The 26999-nt window shown below is 39.0% G+C and overlaps 1 protein-coding gene across 3 annotated transcripts in view; it reads left to right on the top strand.

The window, feature by feature from the left end:
• RFX4 (regulatory factor X4) overlaps positions 1-26257 on the top strand; it is an 86628-nt gene extending 60371 nt beyond the window's left edge. For 2 of the 3 annotated variants that reach the window (XM_053942998.1, XM_053943000.1), the window contains 6 exons: positions 951-1068; positions 5653-5772; positions 7028-7189; positions 13383-13545; positions 15945-16083; positions 24743-26257. In XM_053942998.1, the coding sequence (XP_053798973.1) occupies positions 951-1068; positions 5653-5772; positions 7028-7189; positions 13383-13545; positions 15945-16083; positions 24743-25015 (975 nt within the window). In that variant the 3' untranslated portion in view covers positions 25016-26257. The remainder of the gene's footprint in view (positions 1-950; positions 1069-5652; positions 5773-7027; positions 7190-13382; positions 13546-15944; positions 16084-24742) is intronic. The other variant, XM_053942999.1, reaches the window with a different exon arrangement.
• The last annotated feature ends 742 nt before the right edge of the window (positions 26258-26999 follow it).

Here is a 26999-nt window from a genome sequence, read left to right as displayed (position 1 = left end):
CTGCTAACAATGCTTTAAAACATATTTGCAAAAGTGATCTAGCATCATCATAATTTAACATAGAGTATGAAAATGCATAAATGACTATTTTAACTTCTGTTACTTCTTTGTATTAGGATGTTCTGTTAGAATTTCAACTCCTCATTCCAGTTGTTAGGGCTCTGAATTAAAACCAAAACAAACCAAAATATGCTGCCTCTCTCTCTGCTGCAAAATAGCCATATAGGAAACAAATAATTCTCCAGATTACTTGAAATACTTTGATTGTTTTGGGGAACTTCTCTTCTAGTCAGTGGAATGCAATTTGAAATTCAGGCCAGAGCTGTTAATTTTAATGAAGAACTTGACATGAATTTTAATAAATGAATTTTAGTAGCTGATTGGGTGAATCTAATATTTTAACTCACATATGGCTATAATAAATACATTTTTGAAGAGTTAATGCCTAAAGTGTGCTTTCTGGAAAGTATTTTTCCTAGTAAAATGACTAAGTGAATTCACAAAAATGGAAACGAGAAGGAACAAAAAACTTAATATTCAATATTAAACCTCATTTGAAACAGCAATATAAATTTGCAGTGTATATCAAAGTTTATTGATTATAAATTGATTCCTTGACTAGGAAGCAAGAAAGAACATGTTAATAATTAGGTTAAGATGAAGATCAGAGCAATTTTTTTGCAGTCCTTTTATCATGTATAAAGGAGATCCAGTCTTGAATAATACTTTATTGTTTCCTCTTTCTGAAGGTTGTCCGTGGTTATAAGGTGGTTTTCTGTCTAAGGCCGTTTTGAGTTTGGGTTTTCTAATTTGTAGTGTATATTTTAATGTGGAGATGGCGGTAAGTAGTTTTTCAGTATAAAAAGAGAAGGTGGATATAAGCATCATTCAGCTGTATTGCTGGTAGAAATAAAAGTTTCTCCATGTCAGACACATCTCTCTTCTTGCAGGTAGCTGCCAAGAGACAAGGCTCTTTGAAGAAAGTAGCTCAGCAGTTTCTCCTGATGTGGTCCTGTTTTGGCACTCGAGTGATCCGGGACATGACTTTGCACAGCGCACCCAGCTTTGGTACTTGGATTTTGTTGCAATAATTGCATGCCACAGTCCAAAAAATCTGTATGCCAGCTTGTAATGTACATTTTAAGTGAAAACATAACCAGTTTTCACATGTCCAGTGCCCTACTAAAAAATAGGTTGGGGCTATTGACATTTGGAAATAATGCTTAGACAGATGTTTGTCTGCAAGCTACAGCCAGGGGAGATGAAAATGTTTCTACTTCCTCCTGTTTGCTGTTAGGAGCTGCAGGGATCAGTCACAGGGCAGCTGGGGGAGTCCATTACAGGAGCATTCCCTAATGCACTTCAGTGCAAAGTGAGACTGCTTACCCAAACCACTCTGCCACGTGTTGAGCCAAGAGAGATGACTTTGTACTGAAGTGGATGAAAAGCTCTCCAGTGAAACACTTCGCCAGCTCTCCTCTTAAAGGACATAGTGTTTGAAACTGGTCTTTGCAAAGTGGGTGTGCTTATACAACCTGGAGAGAGTCTCTTCCACTTTTTAAGAAGTCAGTTAGGATGAAAAAGTAGATTTTTACTTTTTAAATGAAAAATCATGTTGCTTTTCCACACTGTTTGAAAGGGGGCTTTGTCCTCAGATACAAAAAGTTCAGATTAAAATCAGTTAAAAGCAAGAATGACTCGACTGGTGTGCCGTGAGTATGAACATTTAGTCACTTGGGACCAGACTTTGCATGAGGGATGCTTTTCACAAATGCACATTTCCCTGAATATATTTCTATAAAGATCAGTAAAGAATGGCTTTATATGGGAATTGCATTCAACAACTGCAAGGTTTTCTGCTGGCTGAGCTTTGGTGTCCTTTATGCTTTTAGAACCATCTTATAGTATAAATTTGGATACTGTCAGTGAGATACAAAATTATCTTTTTAATATGTTTTATATATTTATAATACATGTAATATTTATTTATATAACATGTTTATATTTTAAACTGAAACTAATTTCATTTCCATTGTAAAAGAGTTTTCCAAACAGGTGTTAATGACATCAGGATAGTGAGAGTCCCCAAGGTGATTACAATTTTCAGCAAAAAACACAACCTGTTCAGGTGCAATGCTAGTGGAGGCAGGAGGAGCCCTGAAGTTTTGAATATCAAAACCATATTCTTATCCTATCAGGCAGCAGCCTACACAAGTGTCATACATTTTATTTAGCCATGGACACAAATTTATAATAATCTACATTAATGATGCTATTCTTTCACTGCAAAGTCATTTGACATATTGTTTGTGAATTAGAGTTGAGCAATTTCCAAAAGAATATAACCCCTGAATGTAAAAAGTTCAGAGCTAGATGGCAGAAACTTTTCTGCACCTAATTTATATAGTTCTTTCTAGCTTTTCAGAATTATTTATCTATTAAGTGAGTTCTATGAAGAAAAACAAAGACTGATTTACTGTTCTGAATATTTACATATAATATACCTTTGCTCTTAACTTAGATAAAAAGTTTTGCATTTTTACTGCATTAGGAATTGTTTCAGTGGATTGATTTTTAATTATTTTTTCCACCTTAAACAATATGTAAACTCAGATTCTCATGGTGTGATTTTTTTAAGTGAAATAATGTGTTAGATGATTGGATCTTTACTATGTACAGAACAGTACATTTTTACCTTTGAAACAGATGATTCCAAACACTGATTGAAGGAAGTGGTAATACCTGGCACTGGAGTGACTGGCACAAAGATTTGATCTGCAAAGCTTTTAGGCATGGGCAGGCTGAAACAATCTCCGGCAGAAAAAAAAAAGCTGTTCTCTCTCTTGCTCCCTCTCTCTTTTTTCTCTTTCTGCCTGTCTCCCTCCCTGCCTGCCTCCCTCCCTCTTTCCTGCTTATGCATATCAAAGGCACAGTTGGTGGCAATGTTTGGGTAATACACCCAGTATATAAAGTAACTAATTAGTAATAGAAACTCCATTATTTTCTCCAGATCTGGAAATCTCACTGTTGTTTTGCTACTTACATGTAATTACTGTATCTCATAATAGTTGCTGATACTTGCTGTGCCTTAGCTGGGCATTGCCATGATTTCTGTTAACCCCTGAAAATTAGAGCCAAATGCTATTTATTGTTGTAACTACAGTCTCTTGAATGACTTCTTCCCTTTTCCTAAAGAAGTGATTGATTTGCTGGCTACAATTGGATATATTTCTGTACTTAAATATAGACTTGAAAGAACCCAACAGTTTCATGTGAGAAACAGTAGCTTGCAAACACAGAATAAATTATGGTACATTGTGCTGAATAGCCATTCATTGTGAGGCTGAAATGTGTGCCCTGATATCAGTTTCATTTTATAGCCTACGTTTCATTCAAGTTACTCAAAAATATAAAAATATTGCATTCATTGCACTCAGTACCAAAACCTTATTTGTCTGGTGTCTTTCACGCAAATTCTGGGCTCAAAAACTCTATGCAGAGCTTAAAAATACACAGCAGGAGAAATAATAGGAGAGGAAGAGAAAAATTCAAAAGAGTGACAAGGGCACTGGAGTGTTTTTAAATGCTGCATTCAGTATTGCCAACTCCAAGTCTTCAAAATAAAGCGTTAGACCCCCCAAAAAACAAAGACATTTTTTAAAATAGCAGATCTTGTTTGCTTGCTAGCACTAGTGTTTAGAGTTTGCATTTCCAAATATTTTTATGAAAATACAAGCAACTTTCCTTTTTTTTAAATAAAGGGTGAGTAAGGAGTTTGATGGAAAATAGTAAATAGAGCTTTATACCACTATATGAAGTTTGCCAGCATTTGAGCCTGTTTTTCTTACCTTGAAGTTATTTCTCAGTAGTAACTGCGCTAGAGTCAATAGAAACTTCACACTGAAAAACTGTGAAGTCAAGAGAAGAGTGAGCATTTTGTGGAGATTCTTGAAAATCTAGGCTTCAGCTGGGGAAATCCTAGGTCAGTAACAAGGTGCTCAGCCATGTCTGCTGTCTTTATTGCATTGCTAAATTGAATAGGACATCATTCAACAAGACTTTGAGCCCAAAGGATTTTTAAAAACAAGTTCTCTGCAGTAGTTAAGTGAAGATCCCTACTTTTTACCCTTGAAAGTCTGGGGAAACCTGTTATCATTTTGATCTGCTTAGTCACGTGAGACAAACAAAGAACTGGATGCTTCAGGTTCACCAGCAGCCAGAGATTTCTTCCCTATTGCAAAGGTGTTGCAGTCAGCTGTGTCCTGTCTCTGTGCTGCCTTGCCCAAGAGCACAGGGGCACATGTTCACCTCCCAGTGTGTGCCCAGCTCATATCAGTGACAACAAAACCATGCAGGCGTGGAGGGAGAGAATGAAACACAAAGACCATCGGGGTCACAAAGAAAAAGAATGTGCTCAGAGTCACTCTGAAAGCTGAACTGCCAGCTAGAATTGAATAAGAGTATTGGGTCTTTCAAACCACTTCTGCCCTACAGCAGCATGTTTGAATACAGTAGTTGGAGTAGGGGTAGTTGTGCTTCATTGTGGTAAAAGCTAATATCTCAAGATAAACCTAACTTTCCTGTGAAGAAACCAGTCATTATGAAATTCAATTGAATTTGAAACTTGTTTGATCTTTTCCCCAAGAAAGTATTTCTCCTCAAATGCAATAATGTAATTTCCAAAGGAATACCCCCACATGTGCTATTTTGGTTTTTTTTTTTTTTTGTCTGGCAGTAGTTGATCTCTGTTTCTATCTCAGATGATGACTTTTCTCTGATTTAAGCTAGCTGCTGGATGAGCTATTATTTTAACCTCTCTCTACTTTACTTGTCAGACTTACTTAGTGACCTAAATGAACATGCGTTAAATACTCTGTGCAAGTCTAAATGAACAAAAGAGCTTAAAAAACCCCAAACCTATTGTATAATAAAGTCCTGTCTGGAACTATTACAGGTACTTAATGTCATGGAGTCTATTGCATAAATAGAACAAACTCCACCTTGATACTTGTCAGTGTCCCCCTGTTAGTCCTTTCAGGAGGGCACAGCACAATGTCTCAGCTCTGATGTTTTGCTTCTCTTACTTTTCCCCCCAAAATGTATCTGTGGTCTCTTCTTATACATCTTTTTTTTTTTTTTTTTTTCTTGTGATTTGTGATCTAGGGCAAACATTTCTTCACCATCTCTGATACGTTGCTTTATAAATTATGGGAAGCAACTCACTTCCTTTCTGTGCAGGTAGTTCAGAAAATTCTTACCAGGACATGTCAGTAAGGCAGCCAGTTTGAGATTCTACTTCTGACAGAAAATGATACATCCTTTAGACAGAGGAAACAATTCTACTGTAGTGCAATTGGCAAAAAAATTCAGTGCTAATGTAGGAGAAGAAGAATCCTTCAAGTGGCAGCAGCTCTCAGTTAGGCAGTCTTCTAAACCACAACTGGTTGTAGAAGCCAGTATAAATCTAGGAAGGAGCAGTTTGCTACTCCCTGGTTTTACTTTGACCTCTTTTACTTTGAGTAAGAGAGATATTTCAGTATATGGAGGCAGTCTTATTTAGGGTTGTTTGTGTTGAGTACCGTAATAATTGGTTTAATGAGTGTATTGAGACAGTCAATGGCTTTTTTTTTTGTTTGTTCACTTTATTACCAGGGTCTTTTCACCTTATTCACTTGATGTTCGATGACTATGTATTGTACCTGCTAGAATCACTCCATTGTCAGGAGAAAGCTAATGAGCTAATGAGGGCAATGAAGGGAGAAGGAAGCACAGGTGAGTATGTTCTTTTATTCATTATTTGTTGTTTTATTCCACTGATTTCTCTACTTTTTATGTTAGGACATATCTTTATCCTTATCTAACCTGCTGAGGCTTATCCAGGAGCGAAGCACTTCTATCATGATGTGAAATAAATTATTTGGGAGGCATCCCTGGTTAATACATTCTGAAAGAGAACTGCCTGCTTTACAGTGGATGTCTGATGTCTGGATGGCTGAAACCCCATTCCTAAGCACTCACTTGGTGTTTCAGTATGAAATTTTTGTACTGAACCTTTTATCTCAGTTAATCTTTCTAAGCCACCACTGAATTTCAATGGACTGAGTAAGTTCAGTGATATCAGTGGATTTGTACCAGTCTAAATAAGAGGAGGAGATGGCACAAGTGAGAAAAGACAAATGGCAAAGCTGTTTCTGGTACACTTACATTTTGAGTGCCTGTACAGAAGGAGATTCTAGGTCCTGCTCCAGTCCACACTACCTTGGCAGAACAGAAGCAAGCAGGGATTGCTTTCAGTTTTTTCTGCTCTGGTCAGCCCCTTGTAATGAGAGGTCCTCAGTGATCTTCCTTACTTCCATCTCCCATTAACTTTGGTGCATTAAGCCTTTCTGTCACCTCTGAAAGTTTCATTCTCCATTTTAGCTGTGGCTTAATTTATTACCCTGTAGATTTATGGGAAGAAAAACATTTCAGTGATTAGGGTGCTATCTTCTGTATGGTGCAAGACTTGAATTTAATTAATTGCCCTGCCATAACCTCTTGGGGTTTTGACAAACAAGTTGCTTATTCTGGCATATTTTCCACATACCTTTAGCAGCTAAAACTGTCCAGAATATCCTCCTTTTTTAGTCAACAAAGAAAGAAGATAATGGACCAAAGCCACAGGAATGCTCTGGAGACTCCTGTTTCTTTCCAATGTCTCTAGAAGGTGTAGGAAGGCCTAACTCAGACTTGACTCCTAACTTTAGATCTGTAATAGTACATTATAGGAGTATAACCCATGCAGCAGTTTCCTGCCTATGCACCAGGAACAATTGCTCTTTCTTTTAAGAGGTTTTCTGAAAGTACAATGAAGGTTGTAATGGTGAATATTATAGAAGTACTTCTTTCAAACATTTGTGGTCCCTGCTCTGTATTTCTTGAAATACATACTACAGTACCTACCAGCTTGCATTATTTTTTTTAAGTTTCTCAGTGTTCCTTGACTCTACCTTTAGCTATGTTTGATGGGTTTTCTCTCATTCTGCAGCAGAAATGCGAGAAGAAATTATTCTGAGTGAACCAGCTGCTCCAACTCCCTCCCCAGCGCCGTTCTCCCCAGCTAAATCTGCCACCTCTGTGGAAGTGCCCTCTGCCCCATCACCCATCAACAACCAGTCCCCAGAGTATGGTGGCATAACAGCTACTACAGGTAGGTTGGCTTCTGGCAGATAAATCTGCTTGAAGGTGCACTTGGTCTCCTAAAATTGAGCCTCAGAACATGATGCATTGGCTTGCAAGATATGAGAAGCCTTCCCAAGCCAGAAATCTGTTCTCACTGGATCCACACATGATGTGCAGTCTACTAGGAAAAAGACCTAACGTTTGGATGTTTTATATGCCTGAAGGAAGCGTGCCAAATATTTCAAGTTTAGTGAGGTTTGCAAAATCACAAATCACTAGTGGTTCTGGAATTCCTAGCTGGCAAAGTGACAGATGGGTATCTTTCAACATATTTAACATCCAAATATGTTTACATAGCTGTGCAAGTTTCTCTTGGGAATCATTTACACATTGCTGATAAATTTCATCAATCGATGTTAGAGATTAGGAATTGTATGTCTGAAGCCTGTTTTCAGTGTTGTACTCTATTATGGCAGCTGATAAGGTTGTTGTATTCTGGTGGGCCCACAAATTAAAAAAATCTGCACTTAAGGGACAGCTTAAACTTGTGGGTAGGATTGACAGAAAACAATAAGCATAGAACTAGCTCCTTGTTTGGGCTGCATAAATGGCCAACATCCTCTGTGCTCTAGAGCAAAACTCATTACCTCTTGGATGTGGGCAGGACAGTCTGTCTGTATGATCAAAAGACAGTGTTCTCTTAATTCATGGAAAGAAAGGCAGAAATGTGAGTGACTTTCAGAAGGCATTTCAGGCAGTGAAATTCCAGCTTTGCTGCTCCTCGTTGAATAGGATGTACAATCAGAATGTGGAAACTATCGCTTTTGTGATGTACTAGAAAAGTTACAAAATCTTCTTGAAAGAATATCATAAAGTGATGATTTACCACACTAGAGAATTTGGCAGTGGCTAAAGAAGTAATAAATCTTTCTGAAAAATGTCTTTCATGTTTTCAAAGGCGCCACAGGGAAGCACAATGCATGTTGTGCTGGAAAGAGATTTAAAAATATTTGTCCCTGCATCACAACTTAAGATTTTTCACTGTTGGAGGCAATACAATAATTAGGAGGGAAACAGGAAGTCATTATCCCTCTGGACAGTTAGACAAGAGACAGATGATTCCTAGACAGGGTAGGTGACCACATGGCTTCAGTCCAGGTGACAGTGGGGGTGGTGAGCATCTTTGACTCTTGCTGAAACATTGATGTTGTGTGAAACTTGACCTGTAGGCATTGTGGGATGGCTGTGATGCCAGAACCAAATTTAGTATTATGTAGGGCTGTATGCAGAAAGAAAGGACTGAAAAGAGGGAACTGTTCTCCAGGGCCATTGACTGGAATGGAGATCTGAGTGACTTATATTTGGGTTGCAGATACTGTAACTCCATGTGACTGTCATGTAACAGTTAACCAAAAGCCATTTGCCCTTGTCCTGTCAATAGAGGTCCTTGTAAGAAATCCCTTTTCATCTTTCCCTTCAGGTACTGAAAGACCACAGTTGTTCCCATACTAGTACTTTTGAGGCAAGAAAGCTATTTCTGATTCTTTTAGTTCTTTTTTTTTTTTCAGCTTTTCATTTTTAGGTTGTTTTAAAGGCTTTTGTTTGGTTCAATTGAATTTTACTCTTATGGTCTGGTGCAGTCTCACTTTTGAGAGTGTGAAAATTTTGTCTTGCACAAGCCAAATGTGTCAATTCAAGTAATGCTCTGGTTAACATTAAATATGAATATGTGGCTATTTGTTTTTTCTTAATCAGTAATACCTCTATTTCCCATGTTCATCATGTAGATGGACTAGTTTTAGTTTACTTTTTAGTTTGTTAAACTGTGGAATGCAGTGTTTATTCACATAAAGCAACACAAAATAACAACTGTGTCTCAGCTAAAGGAAATTGCTACACTTTAAAGTAGGAATGCTGAAGGTGTATTGCACACACTCAAACTACTTTACATACAGATCTGTGGCATTATATAGAATATTTTGAAACAGGAACCTCTGTTCTGGAAATACCACACTATTGATTTTCTTATGTGTAAAATTCTACAAATGCTTTGTAGATCTTGAGAACTAGTTCCATTGGTCACCATTAGCTCTCAGTTCCCCAATTTAGGGCACCATTAACTCTTTCTTGCTTGTGACATTAGCAATAAAAGTTAACTATTAAACTTGTATTTTAACCTTTTTGCTTCAGTCAGTGGTCAGTACAAAACCAGCAAATTAAACTCTTGCAGTGACATGATACTGAGCAAAAGAAAGGTGAATCCTATGTATCACTCTGTGTCATCTGTCACCAGTAACATTTTATTTAAAACTTTTTGTTAGGTTACTAGACAGTTAAAAAGCTAATTAGCCTCCATCCTTTCTAAACCACAAAGGCCAGATTAATGATTGATCAAACTGCAACAATATTGTAGTAAAAGTGATGGCTATGTGGCTGACTATGCTGTTCTCTCTTAAAGCCCCTCTTTAAGCTCTGATTACTCATTTGCCAATGCAATCGTTTTTAGACAACCCAAAATGAACTCTAAATTGTTAGTTCATAATATCTGAGTAAACTACAGAGTTTGCTGTTCAGTTTTAAGAAATCTATGCATGAAATAAGTCATCAGGTCAGCAATGGTCATTAAAAGTCACTGTTCTTCCAAGACTGGGCTTATTAAAGTTTTGGGAATACTGGCACAGGTCTAGCCCCTCTCATATTTGTGTATATGAGTGGAACAAATTTTTGGTTCTTTTCCTAAAGCTTCAGCTCCTGGACTCATATGAGTATTTGAGAACATCAGCTCTTGCTCAACAATCAGAATTCAATTCTCATAGCTGCAGAGTGCAAAACTCAAAGGTTTCAATTTCAAAAGGCAATTCTTCCCTTCAAATGGAAGGGCTTGTGTTTTTCTAAAGCTTTATAGGTGAAGTTGTCCGTTTGTTGTGTGGGGACAGAATGGGGGTCTGACTCTGAATTTCTGACTGCTTGAAGTTGACAGTACTGCTGACGGTCAGACATAATGCACAGTGCTGGGAGTGTCTCACTGTGTCTTGGTGGTCGTTTGCTCCAGCCTAAAGCAGATGTAAAATGCAGCATTGTGAAGCATCATCTGGGTTTTCTCTGCACTGGTGTACGTGATGGCATCAATGACAACAGGGCTTTTGTAGGACTAATAGCAGTTCCATTTATATTTGGCTCCCATACAGATCAAATGGCCTCTTGGTCAGTATCCTCAAAATCCTCTTTTTTCTTTTTTTTTTTTTAAGAAAAGAAAAAAGAGTGATAATAAATTAATTTTCCTATTTTAATCAAACCCTGCATGTTCAGAACACAAAGCAGAGCAAATCATTGCTCAATCGCTATTGTTTTTGCTTATTTCAAAAAAGCAGTTCAGTTGGGTTCAGTTATATCTAAAAGAGACTTCATTTCTTGGAGTTCAATTCTGCAACCAGATGAGGAAATTAATAATAAAGGACTGAGACCTAGGGGACCTAGACAGGTATTAGAAAGCTAACTGTGGAATCCTTTCACACTAACTCCTTCCTCCTTTTCCACCCACCATAACATTGGCAGTACCCTGGGTGACCTCATACGTACTTACACACAGTCTACAGATCTGTTGCCATCTTCCATCCTTCCTCCCTGTATTTGTAATCAGGTCACTGAAAATAGTAGCATCCCTTCCACAAAGACAAACAGAAGTGAGGCAACTGTAGGTTCCCCAGAACATTCTGAGAAAAATATTTGCACTGCTTTCTGTCATTCTATAAATCCAGAGTAAAACCCAACATACTTTTGTTTCTAAACCATAACCTGCAAAAGAAAGGGCGCATTCCCTCAAGCAGCTGTGTGAGGTACTACCCTGTAGTACCTAACACATTTCTTGTTTAGGAGAATTAAACAAAGATATTTACAGCTCTCCCACTGCAAGACCTACTTTCTAGATTTGTTTCTGTGACATCTGGACAAGCACAAAGCTTGTTACTCGCCAACCATTTATTTTAAAGTTGAACTGAGATGGCTGACAGTTAGATTTGAATACCAGGAGTGGAATGTCTCATCCAAGGAATTTGACTTCCCACAGGGAGCACATGAAACATCTTGCTGTCCTGGACTCACTCATTTTCATCAGACTATGATAAGGTCCCCACTATTTTTTGAAAAAAGAAAAGGAGATTGTCACAATGTCTGAGGCCAGTCAAATCACTATATTTGATAAAATGCAAAGGGTCTTTTGGTTCTGTTATTACTGCTTCTTATTGGAGGTAAGAAGGTCATGAGATTTTTGGATTAATGGCCAATTTTTTTGTTGGAAAAAATAAAATCAGGTCAAAGTAAAACTTTTGTTTTATAGTGAAATGAAAAAGTAGGAAAAAAACCTGCAAGCGATAATGTTACCTAAAAATAAGCATTTGGGGTTTTTCACCCTCTTTGTTGTCCTTTTTTTTTCTCTTTGTTTTTGCCTTTTGCATTTAGGCCTGTTTTGAAAGAGAGTTGCAGATTTTCTTTTGGAAGATAACACTGGGAAAATATGTTGACCTTTTGAAATTGAAATGTTTCATTAAAATATTCTGTAGACAAGTTGTTGATATTCTCAAAACTCTTTTGTTTTCAAATGAAGCTCTTTGGTAACTGCATAAGTACATCTGGTCCCTTCCACCTAAACTTTTTTAGGTGGAATTTTTAGTATTTTTTAGTAAAGGCAGGCTTCCTTAAACATTTTCCCAATTCGAGGAACCATGAATGTTTATTTGTCCATGGCAACAGGAGCTAGCTTTTCTTCTTGGGGTTTTGGGGATCTCAGTGGTCCTCTGCACTGGGAGGAGATGAAGACGGAAAATTCAAGAGTCAGTGGCAGAAAATGCAGGCATGTGACAATAGACCTATCACAAATATTCTTGGCCATAACACATCCAAGGATTTGTATTGTAAGAGCACCAAATCACACCCTGTGGAAGTATTTCAAGTTGGACTTAACTTGCAAAGCTCAGAATGCCTTCACTCAGTTGCAGAATTAAGCATTTCCCACCAGAAAAAAAAAAATATTTGCCTGATTTTGCCAAATAAAATTACACACACCTGAAGAAAATGATGCAAATTTGAAAGAGGCTTTTCATTTCCCAAAGCCATGGAGTGGACACAGGCCTGGGAGTACAATCACTTCCCCCTCTGAATTAAGCCCTTTCATGCCATAGGAAGTCCTAGAATCCATACTGAAAAAACTGAGTCACCTCCTGCAATTCCTTTTAGCTGAAGAAAAAGAGTCAAGAGTGCCCAGAGACCCCCAAACCAGTGTTCTCATTGGGTTAAATTCAGTGTTCTGGTCCTCATTTGCAGGGTAATCTCAGCCACTATGGTCATGACCTCCAGCAAGAGCTATGTTATACTGGAACAATGGATCTGTCAGCCTCCTGAGTGAAAGGGGTGTGTGCAAAGGACAAAGGTTTCTCAGCAGCTGGCTCATGAAACTGGAGTTCCTGCCTGGAAGGGATCAGGATGATTAAAAAACTCAGCACCTTCTAAGCAAAATGGAAAACCCACTTCTTTGCTTTGCTCTTCCCACAAACGCTCGACATGACAAAAATAAATTAAGTCCAGCTCTGCTGCCACTAAAAAAAGAAGAAAGAAACATTATTTGCAGGAAGGAAATGACTAGACTATTTCTGTCTATCTACTTGTCATAATTTGGGGATCTTTGTAATGTTGCCACTACAAGGGCTGGTACCTAGTTGGGTGGAACAGGTACAAACTGTAAAAGGATTCAAGATGTTTGTTTGCATAACATTATTTTTTTTCTAATCCTTCATTGTTCTGATTGTACTTCCTGCCTCAGTCCAGGCCTCAGAGCTGAGCAGGCCAGCAGCCCTCTCCATGTGAGAGAGACCCCAGGGTTTGGTGCATCATGCCTGAGAAATCTTAGCACTGATGTTCTTCCATTTCTAAGTCCTATTCCAGGGTTTTGGTTTTTTCTGCAAAATTATTTCAATACCACACTGGAAGTCCACAGTGTAAGCCGTTTCAGATATGTTTCATTCTTCTGGATCCTTGCATGCTCCAAATGATCTATATGTGCTGATATTTATGCCTCAGATACGACTGGTCACAAGTTCACTTTGGTCAGTGCACTTTCCATGATCATTGCCTGTTCGGTTGTTTTCCTATAATTGTCTCAAGGCATGGCACCTCTGTGGATGACAGCCCATGTTGACTGTGTTCCTCTGGCTCCTCTCTGTCTGCAGGGGCTATGCAATCCTACACATGGTCACTCACCTACACTGTGACAACAGCTGCTGGGTCACCTGCTGAGAATTCCCAACAGCTGCCCTGCATGAGGAGCCCACACGTACCTTCATCATCCGTCACACACCGGATACCTGTTTATCCCCACCGAGAAGAACACGGGTAAGGCACTTCCCAATATCTTGGGTTTTCTAATGTGTTTTTGATGGGATTTGGATGAAATTCTGCTTAGGTGTTTTTTTTTTTTTTGAAGTACAGTAAAAGCTGTTTGTTGCTGTAGTTAAGTCTGTATTGCAAAGATGTTGGTATCATAATTCTTTGGCTGTTGTTGCTATTCTATAATTATATTATGTCTTAGTTTTATAATCTCATTTAATTCTATTCAAAACCACAGTAGGCCTGGAGGATATTTTCCAAAAGAGAAGGCTTAAGTAGATTTCTTCTCTGAATCCTGTTTTCCTGTGCCATGTTTGAAAAAGCTAGATGTGCCTAGAGAACAACACTACTGTATCATGTGTCAGGAGAGGTGATCCTTCTATTTTGCTCAGCACTGCTGAGACCACTGATCCATCTGGATCCAGTTCTGTGCTCCCCAGTACCAGACACACCCAGGCATACTGGAGTAAGTCCAGAAAAGGGCCACTTTGGTGATGATTGTGGGACTGGACCATCTGCCATAGAAAGAAAGGTTGAGGGAGCTCAGGTTATTTAGCATTGGGCAGAGAAGGCTCAGGGAGGGTCTTATCAGTGTGTATAAATACTGCTGGGGGATGTAAAGAAGACAGAAACAGGTTCTTTTCAGCGGTATTTGATGTCAGGACAAGCACAAACAGAAGTACAAGAAATTCTGTTTAAACATAAAATAAAAAACTTGTTTTACTGTAAGTGTGATCAAACACTGAGGCAGGCTGCCCAGAAAAGCTATGGAGTCTCCATCCTTGCTGATGTATAGATTCCACCTGGATATGATCCTGGGCAGGCTACTCTCATGGACCTTGCTTTGAGCAGGAGGCTTAGACTAGATAGACTCCACAGGTCCCTTCCAACCTCAGTGATTCAATGACTGCTGTTAAGCTGCAGATGAAAAAATGTCCACAGTTTGAAGACACAGACACATTATCACCATAATATTCTAATATTCTCCATCACCAAAATTTGCTCAAGGCTGTCAATTAAAATAATTACAGATATAAATTTATGTAAAATTATTTCACCTGGAAAAACTTTAGACACTTCCTAAAACTCTCAGTGCTGTTTTTATTAAGCATCACTTCTTCTGTGCCATCCTCATTTGATTCAGTGCATAACTCACTGATACCCGTAACTAAAACACCAGTCATAAACTGATTGATGGAGAAGGAATAGACAATATAGCAAGATCAGCAAATGGCCAGGTGCTGCTATGATGCAAGAGGTTCAAAAGGTTTTAATGTGTTCCTCAGTCTTGTTGCAAACTCATTAACTTTGCAGAAGTGTTTTCCCAGTGTGAAAGACGCTAAACTGTTTGGAAGGGTATCAGCAGATTAATTTGAACCCTGCATCTTTTTCTATCTTGGATATAGTTAGGTTTAGATATCTGTTTGAATGTCACTATTAAGCCCTTACTGGGAAAACCTGGATAAGGAGAAAGGGAACATCTTTCTTACCCAGAAATATGACTGTTAGGTGGAGGCAGAAATAGAGCAGCATAGAGGTTCAGGAGCTGAGAGTATTCAAGACTTTGAAGAGACCACAGTAAAGCAGTGTCTATGTTATATGTATGTGTGTATATATGTAAGAATTTGTTGTTTCTACAGGAATCTCTTGCCTCTGGTGTTGGATTACGATGATTTGAGGAAACATTTTAAACTAGATGACTCAGCTTTTCTGAAAGACAACAAAGATCAGATGTTCACATGTTCACAAAACTGGGGAGATTGAAGGAAGTGTCCTTGCATCTCCTGCTAGTGAATGGTTCAAACAATGGTGGCTAACAAACACTGACTCAGTAGCTGAGGAAACTGCTCCTGGATGTCCCTTGGCAGGAGTTTGGGATTCAATAAAGAAAGTAGACAGGTTCTCCAACCTCACATCCTACTCCCTTATTGAGTTAGCTGTGCTAAAGCTGACCATTGTATGCTTCAGATTCAAACTAATTCACTTCTCTCCCTCCCAAAAAAGGAACATCTGACTCCAGTACAAGGAGATAGCTGAACTCACTGTAGTTCTTCACGTCAGGGCTTACCACACTTCCTCAGCCCGGATAGCAATTTACTGGGAACATGGCATTAGATAACAATAAAAGGGAAAGACACTTTCTCCTCAGAAAGTGCAGAGCTGAGTCTGCAGTTTAAAATTAGTCAGAGAAACATGCTGGGTCTCTCTATTTGATGTTGTGCTGGACACACACTTTCACTAGTGGCATCTGCTTCCCATCTGAGCTGGAAAATATCTTTTCAAAAAAGATTTAAAATATCATTCTCCTATTAAAAAAATAAAAATGTATGTTTCATAATAGTTGTGGAATGATTAGTGGGAATAAATTATTGTGCACACTAAAAGTGGTTTTTGATGTATTTTAGATACACAGGAAGTTACAACTATGGTAGCTATAGCAACCAGCATCCCCATCCAATGCAGAATCAATATCCATCCTTACCACATGATACTGCTATTTCTGGACCACTTCACTACTCAGCCTACCACAGAAGCTCTTCACAGGTAATCTGCATTTATTACTTGATAGTTGTTATAACATCTAAAATAATTTAAATTTATCAGCATATTAGCTCTGTGAATCAATAATATTCTCTCAATAATATTCAATAATAATCAATCAATAAGCTGTCTAGATATCGATGGCTCCTCTTTTTTTTATTTTCTAATATTACCTAGGTATCTCTTAATTTCAGTGGAGATCAGAAGTAGCTTTAGATTGTCAGTATAAAGTATTCACTTTAAAATCCAGCAGTCTGGATCTGTTTCTGTTTTAAGGAGTAGCTAAAGCAAAACCAAATATAACCAGTTGTATGATGCTTAGGTGTTGGGAGCAGGGAGAGATCCCTAAGAAGAAATAAAAGTGCTTTCATTTAGCTGAAGATGCAGAGGCCATAGTGAATTCTTGTTGGGTCTCTGCTTTTGAGGATACCCATGTTTAGGAATTTGCCAAAACAGTGAGTTCTGCATAGAGTTTGAATAACTTCAGGACACCACTGCAGAGGTTGTTTAATCTGTATCCTACAGTGTCCTACTAAAATGTTTAGAAATTATATCAGTAACTCTTCCGCCTCACAAAGCGGAATCAGTAGGAGCCAACACAGATGAGGTGTGAAGATCAGATCTGGCAAGAGTTCCAAAGTAGTGCCACTGTTTGGAAGGTTTCAGTGCCTCACGCAGCTGGTGCTTCCTCAGTGTAGGCAGCTGCTCTCTGGGCTCTCTGCTGGAAGATTGGCAAAGGGCAGACACAGGGAGAAGGTGATGGCATCGGGGTATTCCACTTCCACTCACATAGCATCACTTACCCTTTACCAGAAATTTATAAAAGTGTATCAGGGACTGCCATGCTTAACTATCATCACTGGGCTGCAACAGTTTCATATCAGATGCAAATGAATTTGGTAGTGCTTTGAAACTGAGCACACAAAAGCTGCATCTTATTCTGGTCTTCAGAATCACTCTGCCACATGACCTTAGAGGAGTTGTTTCTCCTTTTTATGCTTCATTTTCCCTAGCTGTAAGATAAGAATAATGGTATTGATCTCCTTAAAGCTCTTTGAGATCTGTACAAACCCAAGATGCTCATTTGGAGCAGCTCAACAATGGCTCCCTGGCTTATGGAAAGGACAAGTTACAACTTCTCACCCATTCGTGTAGCACCTGGTCTGTCAGACTACATGAGGTGTCCAGCTTTGTCTGAGGGTTTTTGCAGCTGCTCTATCTTCAGCAGGAAAGTGAATGAGCATTGAAGTGCAGTGTCCTGGGACAGGTTTGTTTTCCTCCATTTTTCAATATAGGTCTTACCCTGTTATCTCAAGAAACAATTAAAGCAAATCAAGATAAACATATTTTTAGTTTACTCATATCCTGGTTAACATGCTGTATGCAAACAGCAGCAAACATTGAACTCAGGCAAATATCTTTCATACTGTAGTAGTCTGTCTCTACAAGTGCAGATGTCAGATCACTTTTTCTTCTCTTTCTAGTCTTTGAACTGTCCTGAACACATATGAAGAACAGCTACGCTATCATGATCACTATTTAAAAGAAAATTATTTCAATTTCTCTGTGGCATGTTCTTTCTCATGCTGCTTATAAACTGAGATGGAATTGCACAGCAAGACACAGCCAAAAAAACCCAATCAATGTGTTTGTTCTATATTGAGAGGAGCTACAAACTGGAACCTTAGTTTTGAAAAATTATTTCCAAGTATTTAACAGTTTGATATAAAATTTGCTGACAGTGTTTTTAAGGCTAAGTTAGCATCTGTAAAATGCCTTCTCTGATAATAAGTCCTTTCTTAGCTACTTTTAACCAAAAAAAAAAGTTCGTAAGATGTCCCTAGTAAGATGTTAGGGAACTGCTCTTTTTCTAGTGGTCTTTGAGAAGGGAACATGTTGAAAGGAGTTGCAGTAGGACTCGTGATGTTGCAAAATAAAAATACAGGAAGCCAAATTTACAATGAATATATCAACAGCTGCCACGATACTGAAACCAAAGGGGCTGCAATGTGCAGAGCTGTGGGAGTGTAATCAGCTGGGAAGAGGAGGCATTGACTATAACTTTCAAAAGAACTCTTTGTTATAATCTACATTCTGGCCAAATATAGAACTTTGGCTCCACTTTAGCAACTATTCTACCATGCTCTTTAGGACAGTTTCTAGAGATTAGCTCCTATGGGGAAGAAAAAAAAAAAAAAAACAACAAAAACTGTGTGTGTGGTAAACTTTCTACAAGCATGGATTCAGGGAGAGCCTTTGTCCCAGACAAGGGTCTGAGCCAAAGCAGGTGACATGTAGTTGTGGTGGGGTTTAAGCTGCAGCTATTAATAACTATTTTCGTCTTGAAGAACATCATATGGAAGAAAGTGACACCTCTTTCTATTGAAGAAAGTGACACACTCCAGCTACTTTGAGAATTTTGATTTTGTCATTGGAATCTTTAGAGGGAGGCTGTGCTGGAGAAGAAGCCACACAGATGTAGATATTTTAGTATTTTAATATTTATTATTAACTATTACTTTACAGCTCTCAAAAGTGCAGGTGGGAGTCTGGCAGTACAGGCTGACTAATTTCCACTGATGGCTAAGACTCTTTTTGATGACAGGAACAGTCTGTTCAAACCTTGGTCTTAATCCCAATTTTTTCTTCTTCCCTCACCATCTATGAATAATTCTCAGAACAGTTCCTTACTTGTAATTCCAGGCCTGATTGCTCATTTCTTGACTTGGCTTACTGGCCAGGAGCCTGGCAGACAAATGAAAAATTATCTACAGATTGATCTGTTACTACCTAATTCTCTAAGCCATAGTGCAGGAGTGCATACACTATTCTGATGCTACTCCACCATCATATAGAAGGGGATTGTTTAGTGTGTGTGTGTACATAAACACATCTCTACCGAGACTTTATTTCATCAGTTCTTTATTTCTTATGCTTCTGCTGTTTTAGGTACCAGGTGCCAGGGTTGAAAATAGGCAACAACTCTTGTCTAAAAGCCTCTGAGAGGTCTCATCAACCTATGTTGAGTTTAGCAGAGTTACAACACCTTCACAAAGTCACAATGTTGTCTTGACTGGCTTCTGAGCACAGCTTTTATCTTTAATGTTCACCCTGGCTGGACAGATCTTAATCCTCTTTCAGGCTATCCCAAGTATTTCAATTCACATAGCTCTACGTTTTCCTTAGACATAAATTAATTCATGCTGCAGTAATTTTTCTTTGTAAATTTTAATGCTAACACTTTTAATAGGAAGAATAATTAGAGAAATCTGCAGCAGTATACATTTTAACCTATCTGGTAACATATAAAGATGCACATCTTTAACTGTAAGTATCCTAATGTGTAGCTGTAGTGAATCACACTGTAGGTTCAGCTATCCAGGTCTTATCTCTAGCAAAGACCAGAAACTGGTGTGTGGAGGAAAAGCCTTAGAAGTAGGGTAAGTAGAAGGTAGTCCTTTCACCAGAATAGCTACGATGACTTTGGCAAGAGCTAACCTAGGGATATCCTGAGTAGGAAGCAGCAGTAGGAATGATGTTTTTGTAGCAAACCACTCTCCATTACCCTGTCTTTGAGCTTTTTTGTACATATAGACTTTGTCAGGCATTTCATGAAACACTCATTCTCTTGTTATTGCATTGGGTGCCCTAGGGTTTTTTGGGTGATGAGGAATAGTGAATATTCATTCCCTGTTTATCTACTCTCACCATTCAAGACATTATCTGCATTACTCCTTCCTCACCTCCTCCCTGTCATCTCTTGCAGAATTAAGCATTATCATCTCTTCAGTTCCTGTTGTGACAGGTGCTCTGTGCACAGGAGTTATTCGAGGACTGCAGGGCAGGTGTAGTCTGGGGAAGCTGTGAATGTCCTGTTCTCTCAGTTGTGCTGAGCAGGGAACCTGATGGAGCTGGAGCTCCCCTCCAGCCTTTCTGTGCAAACCTGATTGTCAGAGTAGGTAGGACTCAGCCAAGAAGCTGCCACATTTACCACCTAGATCTGAGAATCCCTCCTTGATGCCACACTAAACACAGCCTCATTTTACTTTTTCTCCTTTTCCACTTCCAAAATGGAACAACCATCTCCAAACAGTGAATCTCAGGTGACAGAGAGCCACAGATGCAGCATAGTAATGTTTCTCCTTTTGTACCATGCAGCTCCTACCTTAAATACAAGAACAAATCTATTTATTTGTTTGTTTGTTTATTTATTTTTGCTGCATTTATGAAAATCATAGTTTACTTCCATGGTGTGGGCAGAACAAATCACTCTGGAAAATGCTGCAGCAGTACAGTCTGCTGTTCAGCAGTAGGTCAGGTCTGCACCTCTCAGAGGCCCAGAGCACAGTGTTTGGGCCATAGTTAAAGGAAATTTAAGCAATGTTAGTACTCTGACTCTCCTGAACTGCTCTGGGGAGTGCAGCGGTCTCATATAACTTCCCAGGGTGCAGCATGCAGCACTTCTCAATTTTTCTGTAAAGTACTGCATGTCGCACTTCTACTAAACCATGTCTTCCCTTCGTATACCTCTGCAGCAGGATTTTCTCAAAGCAGTACTGGAAAACAGTAGTAACTCTTTTTGTGACAATGGGAGAGCTCTCTCAGATAGAGCCCATGCTTCAGTGTCCATTCATGTTGTTCTGGCTCCTCTACTTTGGAAAAAAAAAAAAAAAAGGGGAAAAGTTCTTAATCTTCCAGCACATACACATTATAAACTCATGACTATACCAGTGCAGTAAGAATAACACTCTCCCCAATAACCACTCTGTCATCAAACAGCTGGTAATGACAGAAAGACAAAAATACTGCCCAAATCCCACCCATGCAGCAAGAGTCATTGTTCCCAACTGTATGGCTTCATAAGGGCCTCGAGACTGTTAGCATGTAATTGAAGTAATTATGTATTGAATGCAACAGGAAACAGATGTCTTCTTTTGAGATAATTACAAATAGCATTTTCCGAAGGCTCCAAATGCCACTCCCAAAAGTACTGAGGTCACTTACATGGACTTCAAAGTTTCACTCAGCTTAATTAACAGATTCAATGAGGTTCAATTTGTGGAGAAAAGGGTAAATTTAGGGTGATAAAGATGCCTTTAATCAATAGTTTCAATTATGTCATTTTATAAGATTTAAGCATATTTTTATGAAGTTAATTTATAGCCAGCTCTCCACAATACAGTAGTTTCTGGTATGTGTTACTTGCAAGTCCTAAAGTAATGGCTAACATGCAACTTTAATTTACAGCATTCAGCAAAAGTGGGAGTTAATACAATGTAAAGTCAGAGCCACATTCATAAGGAAAATATTTTGCTGTTTGGACATTGAAACCTTTCACTTCCATTTATAATTGGTTGGTGAGTTCAAAATAAGGATAAAGGGATTATTCTCCATCCTTTCACTGTAGAACTGCAGCCTTCACTTCATAGGAAAACATATTTAATGTTGTGTTTTCTAAAATAATACTAAAATAAATTGAATTAATTTTACTTTTGTGGGCAAGGCCTTAACAATAATCTGCTCAAAATCTCATAGGCTTAAAGGGCTTCTTGTCTAGGTCTAATGGCAGCAGTAGTAACAAGTGTGAGTCAACCCAGAAAATGGTAATTTCCTGTCAAGAGTCCTCCAACAAATGTCGCTTTTATATCTGGCAAAGATCACTAGGCCCCAGTGTTTTGAGTTCAGCTTAAGCACTCTTCATTAAACCGGATGTAGAGTGTGAAAGGTGATTCAGGCAGCATGGGCAGGCATCCGCCCAGATGGCTCTGCTTTGGACACTCCAACAAGGCTGAATAGATGCTTCATTGGGTGAGTTAATAGTCAGGCAGGGGCCAATGAGTACTTTAAAAATATTGTCTTTCAATAGTCTCTTCACTATGGGGAAAAAGAAGCCACTGAGTCATTTGCGATTCGCTGACCTACCATTACAAAACTTTCCATCTTGCATTCAGTCATAACAGAATTTATTGTAAAATACTGGATATTTAGAGTCCATGTTATTTTCAAGCAATTCTTCTTTTTGCATTCATGACACATTCATAAACACAGCTGCATCGGGTGCGCTCGATGAAAAGGAAAAGCAGCACACTGTATCCTGTCCCCTCATGCAGAGCCATTCCCCTGCCTTCTCAGTAAGCCTAAGCATGGCCTCTGGGCTGCACATTGGAGGAGGAAGATCTTTCTTTTTTGGTGCATCCTGAAGTTCATTCTGGGAGCCAAGATTTCATTTGCTCACTGGCACAAGTTTTGTGGTTCTAAATGACCAAAAAGACATAATGTGGCTTCCCCACATACTGCTGTGTACAACAAGGGAACCCACCACAATATTCCCAGAGTTCATTCTCTTCTTCTTGATGATAGCTGAATGTTTTTGCAGTTTACAAATTTTCAAATAGCAAATTATCCTGGCTGAAGATGGACTTGTCTTGGTGTTTCTGGGGATATGAAAGCATGTAATTCCCCTGTTAGAAGTCACAATCTTAATTTCAAAACCTCAAAGGAAAATTGCACTGAGTCAGGATGGCAAAGGCTTCTGGTATGGTTAACAACAGAATAGATCAATTATCTCACTGTGAAGAAGACAAGAGAGAATCACTGGTGTATTATGGCAGAAGTCTAGGGTAACCATGTTGTAAGTACACTCTTTAGTACAAGAATCTACAGTGATTTCATGCATAGATCAATGGGTAATAAAGGCAAAGACCACTATAACTGGTATCAAGTAAAACACTACTGAAGACAAGGAAGAAAGTTTTTAGCTTGGGCCACATATTGTTTCAAAGCTTCAGTTTAATTGTTGCTGGTCATTGGAAGTTCTCATCTTCAATGAAAGTTTTTGGAAAGCCAAAAAGTCTGAAGACTTGATTTTCCTTCAAAGGAATATAAGGCTTTTTACACTCATTATGTAAGCTCTGCTGAACTTTTCCTACTGAAAAAACTTTTAGTGAAGATGAAAGTTCTAAATTTCCATCTTCACTGATGGGGTGAAGATGGAAATTCAGATGGTGTTGTATAGACCTGTTGTCAGTGTTGCCAGGACAGGTTATTCTGGCAGCTGGAATAGCAGAACAGTGTTGAAATGTCAATGTTCCAGGGTGGTGCTGCAGTTTAACACCCCGTTTCAGCAGCTGGATGGCACAGGTAGATCCAGCCTGTGTGGTGATGGGAAGTACAGGCTAGATAACACCTTTGATGTCTTCCCTCTCATCTGCCTACTGGCTTGTCTCCCCAGGACACGCAGGGATGTGCTAAATCACTAACTACAGTATGTTTGTCAAAAAGTCTTCTTTTACTCCTCTCTAGTTAGGAGTGGCCAGCATGTGGCTCAGAGCTGCCTGAGGCTTGTGAGCTGTTCAAATCCGTTTGCCAAGGCTGGCTTGCCTTCCTGGCTGTGGTCTGAAGGGAGACAGCACAAACTCCTCATGGAGACACTGCTGCAATTGCCTTGGGCTTATGTAACAGTTGCTTATGCAACTGATTAACCCCGGGCCCATCCACAGTGGGGTAATGTAATGAGAACCCCTGGGAATCTCTGCTACCTCCCCTCCTAGGAACACCTACTCCAGCTCTTCTCTCCATAGCCTCCAAAATATGAGGAAGGGGTTTTTCAGCCATAGAAAGCTTTGGCATATGCAGCTTGCAAGGTTTGTAAGTATCAGAAGTGATAGTCCTGCTTTGGCATGCAGCTTTCTAGTTAAAGAAATACCAGAGTCTCGAACACCCCAAGATATGGAAATTTTAAATGTGACACTTTTTTGCAGAGAAGGTATAAAGATGTAAAATGTAGAAGCTCTGAAGATACAAGGCTGGCCAAGAGTAACAGGGATCCTCACCATCTCTGTGATGCACATGGATAACAGGGGGACAAAACAGGGAGAGCTATTCTTCAGACACAGCACACAGATGATCTGCTCCTGCAGGACAGGCAATAAGATAAATACATGCTAAGCAAGCCCTCATAAGTACAATTTACTTTCTGTTGCTGGGCAGCCTGTGGCTATAGAGGGCAAAAGCTGTTCTGTTTTCCTTCCTATCTCGTACTTCTTTAGTGGAAGCCATTTGTCAAACTTTGATTTCTGGTTTCCAAGTGTCACTGTGAACAGCTGGGGACTAGAAAGATTCTCCTCCTGCCTGCCTCTTTCCCCAAGTTCTCCAATTAGCTGCTGGGTCTGGGGCCAGACCACACAGTTTTCCTGAAGAAACTGTCAGGATGTCTTGCGAACACTTTAAAGGGAAGGCACCTTCCCAGAAATAAAGATTCTTTTGCTCCTCTCCCTCAAAACTTACTTGAGTGAGGAAGAGTTGGGACATTTTATTTTCTGATTTTTAGTAAATACCAAGTTTTTTTGAGTAAAAGTGGGAGAAAAAAAATTAAATTAATTAAATATATTTTTCTCCTCCCAGATACACCTAGCACTTGAATAAATTAACTCAACATTTTAAATCAGTGACTGTTTTCCAAGACATTCCCTGAAACTTTGGTTTACAGCAGACAATGGTTATCTTATATTTCACCTTCAGTATGATACCTTGTTGTTGGATAGCTGCTAATTCATATGATTTTGGCTTTTCTAAACACAAAATTGTGACACCACCAGCCCTTATTTTAAAATGAAGTATGTGGCAGATGATTCTTCAATTTCATTTTTGTTTTAAATTCTAGTACCCCTTCAATGGCCCAACATCAAGAATGGAGCCCTGTTTGATGAGCAGCACTCCCAGGCTGCACCCCACACCAGTGACTCCGCGCTGGCCAGAGGTCCCAGCTGCCAACTCCTGCTACACGAGCTCCTCCATGCACTCCACGAGATACGGCAATTCCAGTGACATGTACACGCCCTTGACAACACGCAGGAATTCTGAGTATGAGCACATGCAACACTTTCCCGGCTTCGCCTACATCAACGGGGAAGCCACTACAGGCTGGGCTAAATGAAGATGACTGGTATCAGCTGAGCTCACACACTTATAAGAGTTACAGAAGCTTCATGCCATGTGGGACTTTCCATGGACATTCTTCAAGGGAGGTGAAAATGGAAAAGATCCTGGGCAGATAAATGTAGTTCTTAATGTGGGCAGATTGCAGACCAGTATGACTGAATGTTCCTGTAGCCGAAAAATACTTTTGTGCTGTTCTAGACCACTTTTTGGGCCGATTGGTGCCTTTTTTAATTCTGGGCCAACCCTGCGTGCTCTCAGTTTGAGTGAGCCAGTTTTACCCCCTCTCTTATTCACAAATGTTAATGAGTCTTAAAAAAAAGAGTTCTGAAACAGGACCTATTTATAATTTGAATTAAAGACAGGAAATTTGCCCTCAGCAAAACTCCATCATTTGTTCTTCTTTTAAGCTCTTAATCTATTCCTTAAAAACCATTCTGCCAAGTCATCACTTACCCATATCAATTCCTCTATCTGGTTCCTTAAAAGGACACGTGTTGCTGTAGGTTTCAGTTTACACCTAACTTTGTATATTGATGCACCTTTCTGTTGATCCAGTAAGTTTGATCTTTACAAAAAAGAGGACATGTAGCATTGAATTATACACTGCCTTAAGTTGACTGTTGTTCTTATTATATATGTATTTGTGTTGAGTTTGCACAATCTGGAAAAATCTAACTTCTCTGGTCAGTAATGACAAGGTAAGAAGGGACTTGGGGACTGGGAAGATTTTGGATTCAGAGCCACATATGTTAAATATGATGATATGAAGCAATTATATAAAGAAAATGACAAAGCAAACATGATTATTTGCTTAATTATCTATTGACAGGTATGAAGCTGTTCTCTCAATTCCTTCACGTGGTGATAATTCTCTATACGTCTACAAAAGCAAAATTCAAAGCTGTGCCTTTGAAGTTATTCTGTACTGTGTATGTGTGGAAAAATGTATTGTATTTTGGGGAGAATTTTTCTTAGACATTTTCCTTCAGATTTGTAGCTATTTGTGAGTTTTTGTTAGTTTTTATTAACATAGCTTTTTCTTCTGTATTATAAAACACACCAAGCAATTATGGTGGACCTATTACCCTATGGGTAAGAAATAAATAAATGGAAATATGACAACAGGCATTTTAGTAGTTGTTTTGTAAATAAAATCTTTGATAGCACTCAGAGTGACAATAACCATGTTTATGTCTAAAATTGGCATAAGTGTTATTTGTACAGTTGTGCAAGCTATATGAGGGATTTTCACACCCAAATAAAGCTCTTGAAAGTAAATAGATGCCAGTTAAATTTACTTAAATACAAAAATTTCTACAAGCTGAAGACCTTAAAAAAAAGTTAGATGTCATCATGCTTTTATCCAAGGAAGGACTCCAGAACAGGTACAATTCGTGGCAAATGGGTGATACATCTACACTTGCCTGATGGACTGGTGATCATGACCTGCCAAGGTCCCTCCAAGGACCAGATGCCTCGGGTGAGATGTCTGTGGGTAGGACTGACCAGTAACTCAAGGCTGGATCTTTGGAAGGATCAGGATGGTGGTGAGTCTAAGCACCTCTCAAGGGAAGCTTAGAAGCACTTATTCTATTTTTTATAGTAAATTTTTTAAACCAAAAGAAGCCTAATCCCCATTGACTGAGAAAGAGAAGAAAATGAGTCTATTTTAGCATACAGATATTCCATATCCTTCAACACCTTTGGGGACAACTCTGTTACCCTGATTTCAAGAGCTCAGGCAGACTCAGTTCAGGGAGAAGGAGGGATATTGGACACAGTGTGACACCCAGCAATAATAAAACCTTTCTGAGTGGAGAACTGCAACATCCTGGGTGTCTTGGGGGAGGAAATTCTGACCAACAGCAGCATCACAAAGCTGCTCATAAAAAATCGCCAAGAACATCAACAATCAGACAGGGTTTCTAAAGTCTTTTGCAAAAAAGCCTCCACAGTCTTTTTTTTTTTTTTTTTCTTTT

The sequence above is a fragment of the Vidua chalybeata genome, chromosome 5 (genome assembly GCF_026979565.1).
Source record: "Vidua chalybeata isolate OUT-0048 chromosome 5, bVidCha1 merged haplotype, whole genome shotgun sequence".
Lineage (NCBI taxonomy): Eukaryota > Metazoa > Chordata > Aves > Passeriformes > Viduidae > Vidua > Vidua chalybeata.
The sequence above is the reverse complement of the archived record's forward strand: the minus strand, read 5'-3'. Positions and strand labels throughout refer to the sequence as shown.